This window comes from Otolemur garnettii, unplaced genomic scaffold, assembly GCF_000181295.1.
Source record: "Otolemur garnettii isolate 467f Iridium unplaced genomic scaffold, OtoGar3 scaffold00114, whole genome shotgun sequence".
Lineage (NCBI taxonomy): Eukaryota > Metazoa > Chordata > Mammalia > Primates > Galagidae > Otolemur > Otolemur garnettii.
This window is the reverse complement of record NW_003852509.1, coordinates 6,374,729-6,387,813: the sequence shown is the minus strand read 5'-3', so window position 1 is coordinate 6,387,813 and position 13,085 is coordinate 6,374,729. Positions and strand designations below refer to the sequence as shown.

Sequence of the window (13,085 nt, the reverse complement as noted above, 5' to 3'; positions counted from 1 at the left end):
CAAATGCCTGAATGATTCATTCAAAGAAAGTGTCAGGAAAGTGAGGAGTCCAGTCTGCTAGGTGGGAGAGAGTCCTCCAAGGTCATACCTATGGTTGCCAGTATGAACCATTTGGGTATGATACAGAAATGGAACCTCTGTTGAGAGTAACTAAGCCCTGCTTCTTGTATGACAAAGTTAAATTTATATTCAAAGTATATGCCAAGCCAGTGTAAAATTATAAGAATTCTTTTCACCTTGGAAGAGTATATGATTCATAAGCAAGGCATAGAACTGCAGCAGCATGAGGAAATAGAAATTTCACCTGGAGCCTCTCAGAAGGCTTTCAGAGGAGATCACTTTTGTGTTGAAATAGATAATCTCTAAAGGGCATGAAAAAGTAAATAGGAAGCATTTACCAGTTTATTAAATAATCTAAAAGCAGATCATATATTCCTGTCTGTCATGCTGAGGATTTTATACCTTTTATTTATTTATTTATTGTTTGACTAAGAAATAATGAGATGTTACAAGCCAGAAAGTGAGCTCTAGGAAAACAGATTTTTTTCTTTGCAGTTATATGATTCAGAACAGTTAAAAGAAAAAAGACCAGAGATAATGAGAGAAATTGAAGATAAGGTTTGAGACGGCTACTTAATATTCATGTCCACAAATCTGTTGGAAGCAATATGGAATCCTGGAGTGTGATGAGAAATTATTCTGCAGAATTAGAGGCCATCACACTGATGATTGATGCCATAGAGGTGAATGGAATATCTAAGGAAGAGGAGAGCTTAGAGAGGGAGAGAGAAGGAAAGGGAGATTAATAATGACACAAAGTCATTATGAAGAGAGAAAGAAGAGTACAAGAAGTGCAGAGGGTCAAGAAAAAAAATATGAACCTAGAGGCTAGAACTTTAGGAGAATCTACTTCTAAAGAGCAATAGCATGGAGGGAGGAAGCTAATATTAAAAATTCTGGGAAGAAAACCAGGAGGTTTTGCTTAAGAGTATAACAAAATCAGTTATCATTACCAGGTCTTTGAAGACACTTGATAAAGTAGTTTCCCTGGCTGGGGTAGCAAAATGCATAGTTAAGCATGTTAAAGGTGCTAGTAGTGGAAAAGAATTGGAGGGGGGAAAGGTAGACAATACTATAAGAAATTTCTTTTAAAAAAAGAGGAAAAATTAAAAGGAAAAAACCCCAACAAAACTAACTAAAGATGGTGGAAAAGTTTAGGAGAGTTCTTTTTTGCTTATTTCTCTGATGAGTCAATGTGAGCAGTTGTCAATAGATGAAAAGTTTCAATAAAACAAGGAGAGATTAAAAATGCAGGCTAAGGATGGCTTAACTCAGTGGTTCTCAATGATTTTGTACCCCCTCAGCTAGAAATTTAGTAATGCCTGGAGAGAGTTTTGGTTGTTAGGACAAGAAGGAAAGCACAACTTGTATCTAGTGGATAATGTCAAGGATGCTCTGAACGCCCTACAGTCACGGGATAATCCTTCTCAGAAAAGAATTATTCAACCTCAAGTGTCAGCTGTAGAACTCTGGCTTAACTGAAGAATCAACACCTCCAAGTAGGTGGACAGATTACAACAAATAGCATATACTGAGGGACTTTCCAACTGTAGCATAGTGTAGATGGCATGGGTTTCATATCATTCAGCTATCAGACAGTATAGTATTAATGAATGCTAGCACTGGAGGGATGGCCAGAGTTCAAATGCTAATTCAATGCCATTTTAGCTGTGTAACTTTAGGAAAGTTATTTACTATCTCTGTAACTCTGATTTCTAATTGTTAATATAGAATTAATAAGTGTGTTTACCATACAGTGTTATGAGAACAGTCAATTACATGTAAAGTGCTTAGAAGAGTTTCTGAGACTTTGCTGGCACTTAGTAAATAAATGTTAAGTATTAAATTTTTATCACCTGATTTCAAATTCCCACTAAGATTTTGTGATATTTACTAACTTTCTGATTAGAAATTACTAAACCTATCAACCCTTGTTTTCTGCTTCCACAGTTTAGGGATAATAATGCCTTCTGCACAGACTTTTGGAAAGATTTCTTGATATAGTGTATACATGGTAGATTCTTTTCCAATTTTCAAAATTATTATTTATAATTCAGTAGAAATCTGCCTCATTTTTTAGTTTACTTACATTGCATTTATAAAATAAGCATTTTTCATTAGGTAATCATTTGACACGATAAATCTATGAACTCAAGCAAGAACACCTTTATTTTAGAAATGAAAAATCAAATGAAAGAAGTCATGCATGGGATAAGCTGACAAAATAATTTACATTCTATTTCAGAATCCCTTCAATTATTGCTCTCTTATATACTATAAACACTTATTCATCATTGCCAATGTTTCATACAATTTTAGGCATTACCTTAATTTTTTGCGTTAGTGCCAGAGTTCATAATAATGTATATAATGTATATCCAAAATGTGGACCAGTAAAATGTCTCTCAAAACATTCTTCCAATAAGAGTGCATGAAATGATTCTTTACTAGAGGAGTTTCCAGTGTGAATTACATCCATGTAAATGAGAAGGTAGATCTGTATCCTAGAAATAGGAAAGACTTTGATTTCTTGTAGAAAATAAATAGGTATTAGAATATGTTTGTGCTCTTACATGAGACTAGAATCATTTCACTCTCATAGGTCCCTTATTATGACTGTGATCAGCAATTAATTGTCAGAACTAAGGCAGTTTCCTGAAAGAGGGCTTCTCAAAATTTTTTCCAGCTTAAGTTTACCAAATTTATATAGCAGGGGTATATCTTTACAGGGAAAAAATATATAAGGTGGAATTTTAAACTAATTATTAGGATTATTCTGACAATTTTAAGAGGTAATCGTTTTTTACCTATCTATGGAAAAGAAAAAAAATCCTAAAACAACTTCTCTATCACTTCATTAGTTATAAGGATGTTTTGAGAAGGTCCTGGAGAACTTTCAGCAGGGAGAACACAAGTGGAATAAAATCTAATTTTGATAAGTATAGAAAATGGAAAATTTAGATACTTCTCTTGAATAATCAAGCAAAAATAATAATTCACATAACTTATAAATTTAAGAAATTATTTGCATAAATAATTGACAAATTGAGTTGAAACTATAGACTTGGATAATATGTATTTAATAGTATCTCCTTAGTAGAAATCGTCTAAATTGTTTATGATTCCCACAGCAGCAGTAAGTTAAATTTTTGCTGATAGGTCCTCTATTATAACATAACAACTTTGATAGTAGAATGTTATGAATTATCATGCTTAAACTTTAAAACCTGTAAAGAAGGTATTTTTAAAGTTCCTAACATTTTTAATATGTGGAATTAAAATTCAGAAAAAAACATTTAGCTCAGAGTTAATCAGTATGACTTTGCATCACACAATAAACATCAAGTCATGACTATCTCTTGGAGTGTTAAAAAGAATGTTGTACTTAAAGATTCATTGTAATTAATGATGGAAAATGACCACGAGACTAATCAATCTAAATTGTTTTGGCAACCTACAGAACCTGTGGAACTGGACTTTAAGTCACTCCTCTAGTCTTGTTATCATAAGTCACTCATGGATGAGCTTGTTTACTACCCTGTAATAGCTAAAGTCTACCCCACAAATCAAGAGGTTCTAATGATGCTGATCAAAGTATTAAGCATTATTTAGATATTCTCCTAAGCTACTTCCTACTATCCTCCTTTACTATCTCAGAATCCTTCATGTTAAGAGGCTTCTCAGTTTATAATTCTGATCCTTTCCTAATTCTTCTCCTTTAGGGTTGTTGCAGAACAAGTCTGCCACCTGGACCCATGGATAAGGTCAATTCTTCAGTGGTCTCAGAGTTTGTATTGCTGGGACTCTCTAGTTCTCAGAACCTCCAGCTTCTCCTTTTTGTTTTCTTCTCTGTGTTGTATGTGGCCATTGTCCTGGGAAATCTTCTCATTATCATCGCAGTGACTTCTGATGCCAGCCTGCACTCCTCCATGTACTTCCTCCTAGGAAACCTTTCCTTTGTTGACATCTGTCAGGCTTCCTTTGCTACCCCTAAGATGATTGCTGATTTTCTGCATGAACAGAAGACCATATCCTTTGGTGGCTGCATAGCTCAAATTTTCTTCATTCACCTTTTCACTGGAGGAGAGATGGTGCTCCTTGTCTCCATGGCCTATGACAGATATGTAGCCATATGCAAACCCCTTCGCTATGTGATGATAATGAGCCGAAAGACCTGCACTGCCTTGGTCGTAATTTCCTGGACTGTGGGCTTGGTGCATACATTGAGCCAGTTATCATTCACTGTGAACTTGCCTTTTTGTGGACCTAATGTGGTAGACAGCTTTTTTTGTGACCTTCCTCGAGTGACCAAACTTGCCTGCCTAGACTCCTACAACATTGAAATACTAATTGTTGTCAATAGCGGAATTCTTTCCCTAAGCACTTTCTCTGTCTTGGTCAGCTCTTACATCGTTATTCTCATTACAGTCTGGTTCAAATCTTCAGCTGCAATGGCTAAGGCATTTTCTACACTGTCTGCCCATATCATGGTAGTAATATTATTCTTTGGACCTTGCATCTTAATTTATGTATGGCCCTTTACCACCTATCCTGTGGACAAAGTTCTTGCCATATTTTATACCATTTTTACCCCCATACTAAATCCCATTATTTATACACTAAGAAACAGAGATATGAAGGCAGCCATAAGGAAAATTGTGTCCCATTATCTGAAGCCAAAGAGAACCTCTGAAATTTCACCTGTAGTGAGGAATTCCCTTTATTAAGATAATAATCCTGAAAATTTCTCATATCAACACCCAGCCTATATTTTCAGTGTACTCTGGTGGTGCATCTCAACTGTGGCCAAAGTAATGAGGATCATGTGGTCTTTGGTTTTATTTCTGTTTATGTGGTGAATTATGTTTTTGAATTATTATATACTGAACCAGCCTTGCATCTCTGGAATGAATCTGTCCCTTTGATCTACTGTGTCTCTGTGCTTTAAGGTTAAAATTGCCCTTTGGTGTATGGAAAAAAAGGAAGGGAAAAAAGAAAGAAGAGCATGCATGTATAAGAGGGAAAGAAAAATAATAAGAAAGAGGTAAAAATTAAAGAAAAACCAAAAAGAAAAGAAAGAAGATATCTATATATCTTTGATAATCCTTTTTAGTGCTCTACAAGAGATAATGAAAGGAAAAATGAAAAAAAATTTAATTGCAACTACTATGAACTTGGTTGTCTTGTGTCAGGATCTGCTTCTGACACCACTTGTCAGGACCTGGGGACTGGCCAGGTCTTGGGCCTGGCTTAGGTAGGTTCCAGACATGGACCGCTAAGCTACCTTGCTCAGGAACAGATTCTCTTAGGTGCCTGAGGGCTATCTACTTTAGCTGGAGAGAGAGTGTGTGTGTGTGTCTTAGAGAGAGTAAAGCAGTTTTCTTAGAACAGATAGATCTTAGTCTTTAGCAGAGCTTGGTAATCTTCAGCAGAGAGATGCCGTGCTGGCGTTCTGTAGGCAGAAGAGGAGACAGAGTCAGAGCAAGCAGGTCCGTAATAGAATGCACATACTTTTTGACTGCCTTCTCCTCCAGCCTAATAAAAGGCTGATCTCGTGCCTCTCAACACCACAGGTATAGAGACTGCCAAATCACCAATGCTCTCATCTCGCAAGCTCTCATGCTTGTTAGGAGAACTAAATCTCTCTCCATGCCTTTTCACCAAGGTGTTCCATACAGGTATTTCCTATAACTCACTCCTCCTACCCATAGGCTATACGGGCTGCTACAGTCTAGGAAAATTTAGAAACAGAAATTAGGAAGAACATAAAGTGGTGCTCCTGTATTAGGAAAAGAATTAGCAACAAGACCAGATGGCACTCCACTATTAAGATTAGAAAAAACAAATCACAAAGACACTTCCAGCCTCTTCAATCTGGCTCTTTGCCTTGTTGGATAAGCCCAAAGCTGTTTGCCCAAGCTTAGGAGGGAGAAACAAAGCTGGCCACATGGTAGGCCCCTGGGAAGCTGCACCAACCTGAGTTCCCATGGGTGTGAGTGACTCAATGCCTCAGTGATCTTCACTCTACTCTGACTCACTGAAATAGGGCAATGGGGCATTCAGCAGCCAAGTTTTCCCACTGACAAAATTCCAAACTTAGACTTGCCCATGCACTGCTCTGGTGGGCACCTAGCTGCTGGCCACCTGCTTCATCTAAAAGAAGCCATGGGCAGTTGGCACTTTCCCTGGCCCTCCACCGAAGGGCCAGCTTTTCTGTCCCCAACAGTCCTGTCAGTCTTCTATTTGCTTCGTATCACACCCTCTACCCAGAGTAATAGACCCACCTGGAATTTGGGCCAGTCCCCAGTCTACCCTCACAGAGGTATGTAGGGGATAAAGGAGATTCACCAGAGGATTTAATCCCCCAGGGATTCCATGTGTTGGCTCTGTCCTTGAGTGGCTGTGCTCCCTTGTACCTGCTTTCTGTGCAGGCTTTCCTCTCTTCTATCTTTTTCACTTGTGATATCCTACTCTGTCATTCTGTGCTTCTGCAATGTTGTTTCTGGGCAGGATGGTCCAGATGCAGGTGGCTAAATGCTCCTCTCCCCAACCTTACCAAGAATGCCTGATGAAGTTCCTCTAAACTGCCATCTTGGACTTTCTCCTCAAATCTTCAGACTTTTCTAGATACAGCATCATATCATCTACAAACAGGAATGGTTTGACTCCCTCTTTTCAAATTTGGATGTTTTCATTTATTTCTCTTGCCTGTTTGCTCTGACTAGGACTCACAAGACTATGTTGAATAAAAGTGGTGACAGTGGGCATCTTGTCTTGTTCCACTTAGGGGGAATACTTTCAGCATTTCCCCATTCAGTATATTGGCTATGAATTTGTCATATATGACTTTTATTATTTAGTTATGCTCCTTCTATGCCTAGTTTTATTATGAAGGAGTACTGAATTTTGTCAAATACTTTATATGTATCTGTTGAGATGATCAGATTGCTACTGAATGTGATTAATCACATTTAATGACTTGTTTATGTTGAATGCTGAATGACAAAAGGGACACAAGCTTTCATAATCTATGGGACATAGTAAAAGCAATGCCAAAGAGAAAGTTTACCACCTTAAATGCTTATATCAAAAAGACACAAAGATCACAAATACAATGTAATGTCTCATCTCAAGGAATTAGGGGGAAAAAACCAAAGGAGCAATGAAACAAAAAGTTGGTTCTTTGAAAAGATAAAATTGATAAACAACTAGCCAGATTAACCAGAAATAGAAGAGAGAGAACTCAAATAAGCTCAATCATAAATGAAAAAAGGATTACAACTGATATCAAAGAAACACAAAGTATTTTCCAAATAACAAATAACTTCTTTACTTATAATAAATCTATAAGTATTTATAAATAAATACTACAAAATGTCTATACACATACACCAGAAAACCTAGAGGAAATCGATAAATTCTTGAAATCATACAACATTCTTAGCTTGAATGAGGAAGAAATAAAAATCCTGAAGAGACCAATAAAGAGCGAGATTTAAATAGTAGTTAAAAAGTCCCAAAACAATGTTACAAATCAAATAGATTCACAGATGAATTCTAATATACCTGCAAGAAAGAATTGATACCTATCCTACAGAAATTATTCCATAACATTGAGAAGGAGGGAATCCTCCCTAATTTATTCTACAAAGCCAGTATCACCTTGATACCAAAACCAGTAAAGAATACAACAACAAAATGAAAGACTAATATCCTCAACAAAATGTAGCAAACCAAAGTCGGCTGAACATCAAAAAGACAAGTTACCATGATCAATAGGTTTCATCTTATTGATTCTTTTAAAAGTATGGGGATTACAACTCTCCTTTTTAAGAAACAGCATCAACGCCTTCACATAAAGTTGTATATACAGTGTATTTATTACTTCAGAATTTTATTTTATTCATATGAATCAAGTATAATCATTTTTAAATATTTTTGTTTTTAGGATTTTTATGTAAAATTAATAAAATTATAGGGAAAATAATAAAATTATACAAATAATTTTAATTTTGCTCATTTGTGCATTTTATTATGAGATAGCTGTTTTTACTTTGAATAAGATGACATTACAGAATGATCTTTACTATGGAAATGTATATACTATCTATAATACTGAATTAATGTTAAACTTTAATTTTAACATAATCTCTAAAATATAATGGTAATTAATCATTAAGAAATGGAATCACACACACATGCATGTGGAAAATGAAACACAACTATAGCCTAGGATGAAGAGGGAATGGGAGGGAGGGGGGAATGGGTGGGGGTGGAAATGGATGAGAGTGGGTCGATAGAGGAAGGGTTGGTAGGGGGATCACACCTATGGAGCATATTGCAAGTACAAGTTGGATCTATCAGGTGTAGAGCATAAATATCTTAATCCTGTATTGGGATAAATGAGGTAAAGACTATGTTGTTTAGTAGGATATAAGCATTCCAATTTGTACAAATAATCAACACATTGAATCCCATAATGGCATAAACATATTTATGATATATGTATGAATGACTTAATAAAAAAGAAAAGAAAAGAAATGGAATCAGAGGTTCCATCCCTAACATTGGCAGAGGAAGAAAGGTTTGGATAAAAGATGATTTAAAGTATATGGGAGCATGTGTTTAGATTATATGCAAATACTATGTCATTTTAGTCTCTGAAATGCTTGGGGTGAAAAGTTGTGCTTAGAGGGTAAGTCCACAAATGAATGACTAGCTACAAGTAAATAAGGCTAAATCCTCAGTTTATGGTTCCTGAAGTCCCTCTCCAAAACCACTATACTAGGGCTTACAGAGTATTTGATTCAGAGATAGATTGTTTCTGGAGTTATAGAAAAAAGTATTTACAGTGGAAAAGGTGTGACAACAGGAACATGATTGCGGGATCTACTTTTTGGGGAAGCATTCAGCCAAGGAGAACACTGAAGTAGCCTCTTTAATAGGCCCAAGTAAGAGGCTATCATTGAGATTACACCCAACTTTGTTGAAATGATGAACTCCAGAATGTTAGATAACCATTGAACCAAGAGTTAATTTGTAGTTTTGTTACCAGCAGTTGACATACTCAAATCCAGAAAACAAGGAATAGGAGATTGGACCCTTTCCCCATTGATCCACTTATGAATTTTGTGCTTCCCCCCCCCCCCCCCAAGCAATCCTAGCTTTACAATAATCTTGTATTTTTTCTGCTAGTAACCTCTTGATTCTTTAGTTAGATGTGTATTAAGTTTTGAAAACTTTTCACTTTGGGTCTCTTTATTACTTTAGCTTTGTTCTCTCATCTTCTGTGACTTCGGTTATATGTTAATGATATGTTCATCATGGTGGTGCATGTATCCCCAATGCATCACTTTACTTGGCCATCTTTGCCAACTTAACTGACAATAGCTTTTTAAAAATTTCTCTTTTTTATTTATTTTACATATGTCTAAATAAAGAAAGGTATTTTTATTTTTAATTTTTATTTTATGTCTTTTGAATTGGTTGTTTCTGCTTTAAATATATTCAACAATACATGAATGTATATTTCTAATTAAACTCTCATTTACAATGAAAAATGATTTCTCTGTTCCTCCCAAATTATATTGAAGGTTTTCCAATATGTTAGGTAAAAAAGATCTTGTCATGGAGTGGTAGAACATTCCTGTTCCTTTTAACTACCCTGTATACATTTATGTTTCTATTTGGTTATGGTATTTCTTTATTTTTCTTTTTCATAGTGTTTTGATTTATAAGGAAATAGTCTTTTGTTGGTCATATGTGTTACATGTATTTTCCAGTTTTCCATTTTTATTTAGTGTTGATTATATTTTCTCTTTGGTATGCCAAATGTAGAAGTGATAATTTAGCAAGTCAATCAATCCTATCTGTTACATATCCATATATCTATGGCTTCTTTGATATCATACTTGAAAGGACCTGCCAATTCAAGCAGGACTAAACCATGATCATGCCATGGCAGTTCTACCTGGGTGACTGAACACTCTTTTTCTTAAAAGAAAATAATAAAAAGGGGAAAAAATAATGGTCATTTCAAACTTGTATCAGAACTATTAGAGATCTAGAAACTTAGACAAATTATATTAAAAGAACTATTGATATGTTTGGGGGGAAATTGAAGATTTGTTTTATGGGATAAATGAGAACACCTTCAAATATGTGAAAAAAAATGTCTTAACATGGGAATAGATTTATTCTTTAAACTACAGATGGTAGAACTAGCTGAGCACTCTAACAGTCAATTAAACTGCTTTGTGAAGTAGTGGATTCCTTGCGACTAGAAGAAACCTAAGCATGGGTGATCATCTGTAAGATCGTGTGATTGTTTCTTTAAAAGAAAGATAGTACTCCAATATTACCTTGTTGACAGTTAGTTAAAACCAAGTAATCTTTTGCTTTCACATGTATCCACCAGTTTTTAAAACTAAACAAAACAAAAACCAAATTAATTAAACAAAGCACTTTTTCCATTTCTGGAAAAATCATTTTATAAAATATAATTGTTCCCACTGAAGGGTGACCTCAGATCTCCAAAGGGTGATTTTTTTTTTTTTTTTTTGCTTCACCAATGAAATCAACTTCCTGGAATAAGAACAAAAGCCTTTATATTGCATTACTTTATGATATAATTATGTGGTTGAGAGCAGAAGGAGCAGAGCCCTCACCACCCCACCTCAGAGCAGTACCTGGGACACTTGCTTCTGCACAGAGTGTACAGGGAACCAGGTTACAATGCACCAAGTCAAAATTATATTAAAAATATTTTCAGTATGAAGACTCATAGCAGAAAGCAGGAAGCTTGGAAACAAACTGGGAGACATTACATTTAGAGAAAATAAAGAATTGAAAGAAATTTTTAAAAATGTAAGTATTAAACATGACATGTGGACATAGTATTTGACTAAAGAAATAATTGGTAAATTAGCCCAGAGATGCAAAATCTGCAATCAGAAGATAGCAAAGGGGAAGTTATTGTTGTCTCAGCCAAATTAGGAATTCCATATGCAAGAGGCAAATTTATCTTCTCTACCCTTCTGTCGGTATGATTTTTCCACTGCACTGGTTTTGGGAATTCTTATTGGAATAGGATCAGAATTTGACAAATAAAGGAAAGAAAGTATACTACAACCATTATCTGTCTCTCCTCTGTCCCTTTTATGCTGTCTATTAAGAGGGATATTTATTTTGCCATTCTTTTAGCAAATATTTATTTATTATCAAAATTTTTTTTGAAGGAGCAGGGGATTAACTATCCAAAGTACAGCAGTAGTCAATAAAGTGACTTTTATTTATTCTTGCTTCTAGGTTTACAGGGAATCAAAAATTATAGGTTAAAATAAGGACCAGAAAAATTATTCATGACTATGACTCCAGAGTTCTATTGACACATTTTAGAGATGCATATCAATGTAATATCAACTCTTACATATCCAGCTTGATCTTACACCAAGAATGGAGAAATTCTCTTAGTGTTTTGGGATCTGAAAGGGCTTCTATCTCTGAGGTATGGTGGCAATGACAAAGTGAGTGATTCATTAACAGAGACACTTCTTCATTCTATGTTGATTGTCCTAGGAATTCTGAGTAATATTTGAAAACTCCATGTGTTGCCATAACATAACTGTCTCTGAACTTAGAATTTTAGAGATGAAACTAGCCTTAGAGATAATTCACTTCTATATTCTAAACTCAGTCACATCTGGGCTTAATAGCTCATGTAGTTCTGAGTTATCCTATGAAATTACATTGTTATCCTATTAAAATGCCACAATATTATTAAGCTTTCCACAGTGGATTGAATTGTATAAAGCAGTCCTTCATGGGGTCAAATTTTATCTTATAAATTCATAAATTTAGCTATCTTGGAATTTTTTGTTTTAGAAATAGGAATATCTTTCCTCTCCAATGTTTGTTTGCCTCTTCCTCTGTAACCTCATGATTAAATACTCCAGAATTGTCTAAATCTTCAACATGGTAATGATACTTCCATGATGGAAACTTGTACTAAGTTCTACTCATGGCTTAGTGATCTCCTTATATTCTTGAGTAATTTATGTTTTTGAATTATTCTTAAAACTGGATATCATAACCAAATGATAAAAATGGAAGTACTTGAAGGGATTTAGTTCTTCAACTTCCAGTTTAAAATTATGTAAGGAAAGCTAACAAACTGTGTAAATATTTTTAAATTGGTTTATGGTCACATATGATTTTTACCTTTAAAATGTTAAATATTCATTATTTTAGTCATATCTAAATTACTGGGTTCTAACAAACCACTGAAAAATACAGGGCACAGAACTTCAATCAGTAAAATAAATATCTATCATGCACTATTGGATACACAGAGCTAAAGTTAAAAATGTTTTCTGAATCGCTTCAGGAAGAATCTTTCTTCTGGGACAAAGTGGCCACGTATATTAAGCAAAATGTCGAAAAAATGCTTTAAGAAGCAATTTACATGCTAAACTTATTCTCTTTTTAGAATCTATTACGTGTTAAATTATATATGTGACACATAATTGCATGAAATATTTCCAAAAAGACCATTTATGAATGGTGTTAGAGATTTTGACAAGTTCCTATGTGTCAGGCATGTATAGAATAAAAAGCATACTCAGAAGACAATGAGTAGTAATTGGTAGTAATCGGTTTATGCATAATTGATTGTTATTTATCTGACAAAAAGTAAACTTTGATTAACTATTGCTAAGAGGATGAAAGAAAGTGTTTGTGACCTTCAGAAACACTTTCAGTGTCAATATTCCATGATACAGAAAATTGCATTTGTTAAATTTCTCAAAACACTACCAAGCACATTATGATTCTCAATTTCAAGGCCATGAATCTAGTTCATTTGGCCTAGCATTTAAGAATTATTAAATCCATAATTTGCTGTTGACCTACCATTTCCAACTTAACTTTTCTTGCCTCTTAGCATGCCATCTCCGCTAGCCAGCTCACTCACCCCTCAGGTCCCTGAATACAGGATGTCTTCATATTTTTACCTTTCTATCTTTGTT

At 34.9% G+C, this 13,085-nt stretch overlaps 1 protein-coding gene across 1 annotated transcript; it reads left to right on the top strand.

The window, feature by feature from the left end:
- Positions 1-3,796: 3,796 nt before the first annotated feature.
- On the top strand, positions 3,797-4,860 carry LOC100959568 (olfactory receptor 4K5). The gene has a single exon (XM_003797294.2). The coding sequence runs from the start codon at positions 3,816-3,818 to the stop codon at positions 4,785-4,787; it is 972 nt and encodes a 323-aa protein (XP_003797342.1). The 5' UTR covers positions 3,797-3,815; the 3' UTR covers positions 4,788-4,860.
- The last annotated feature ends 8,225 nt before the right edge of the window (positions 4,861-13,085 follow it).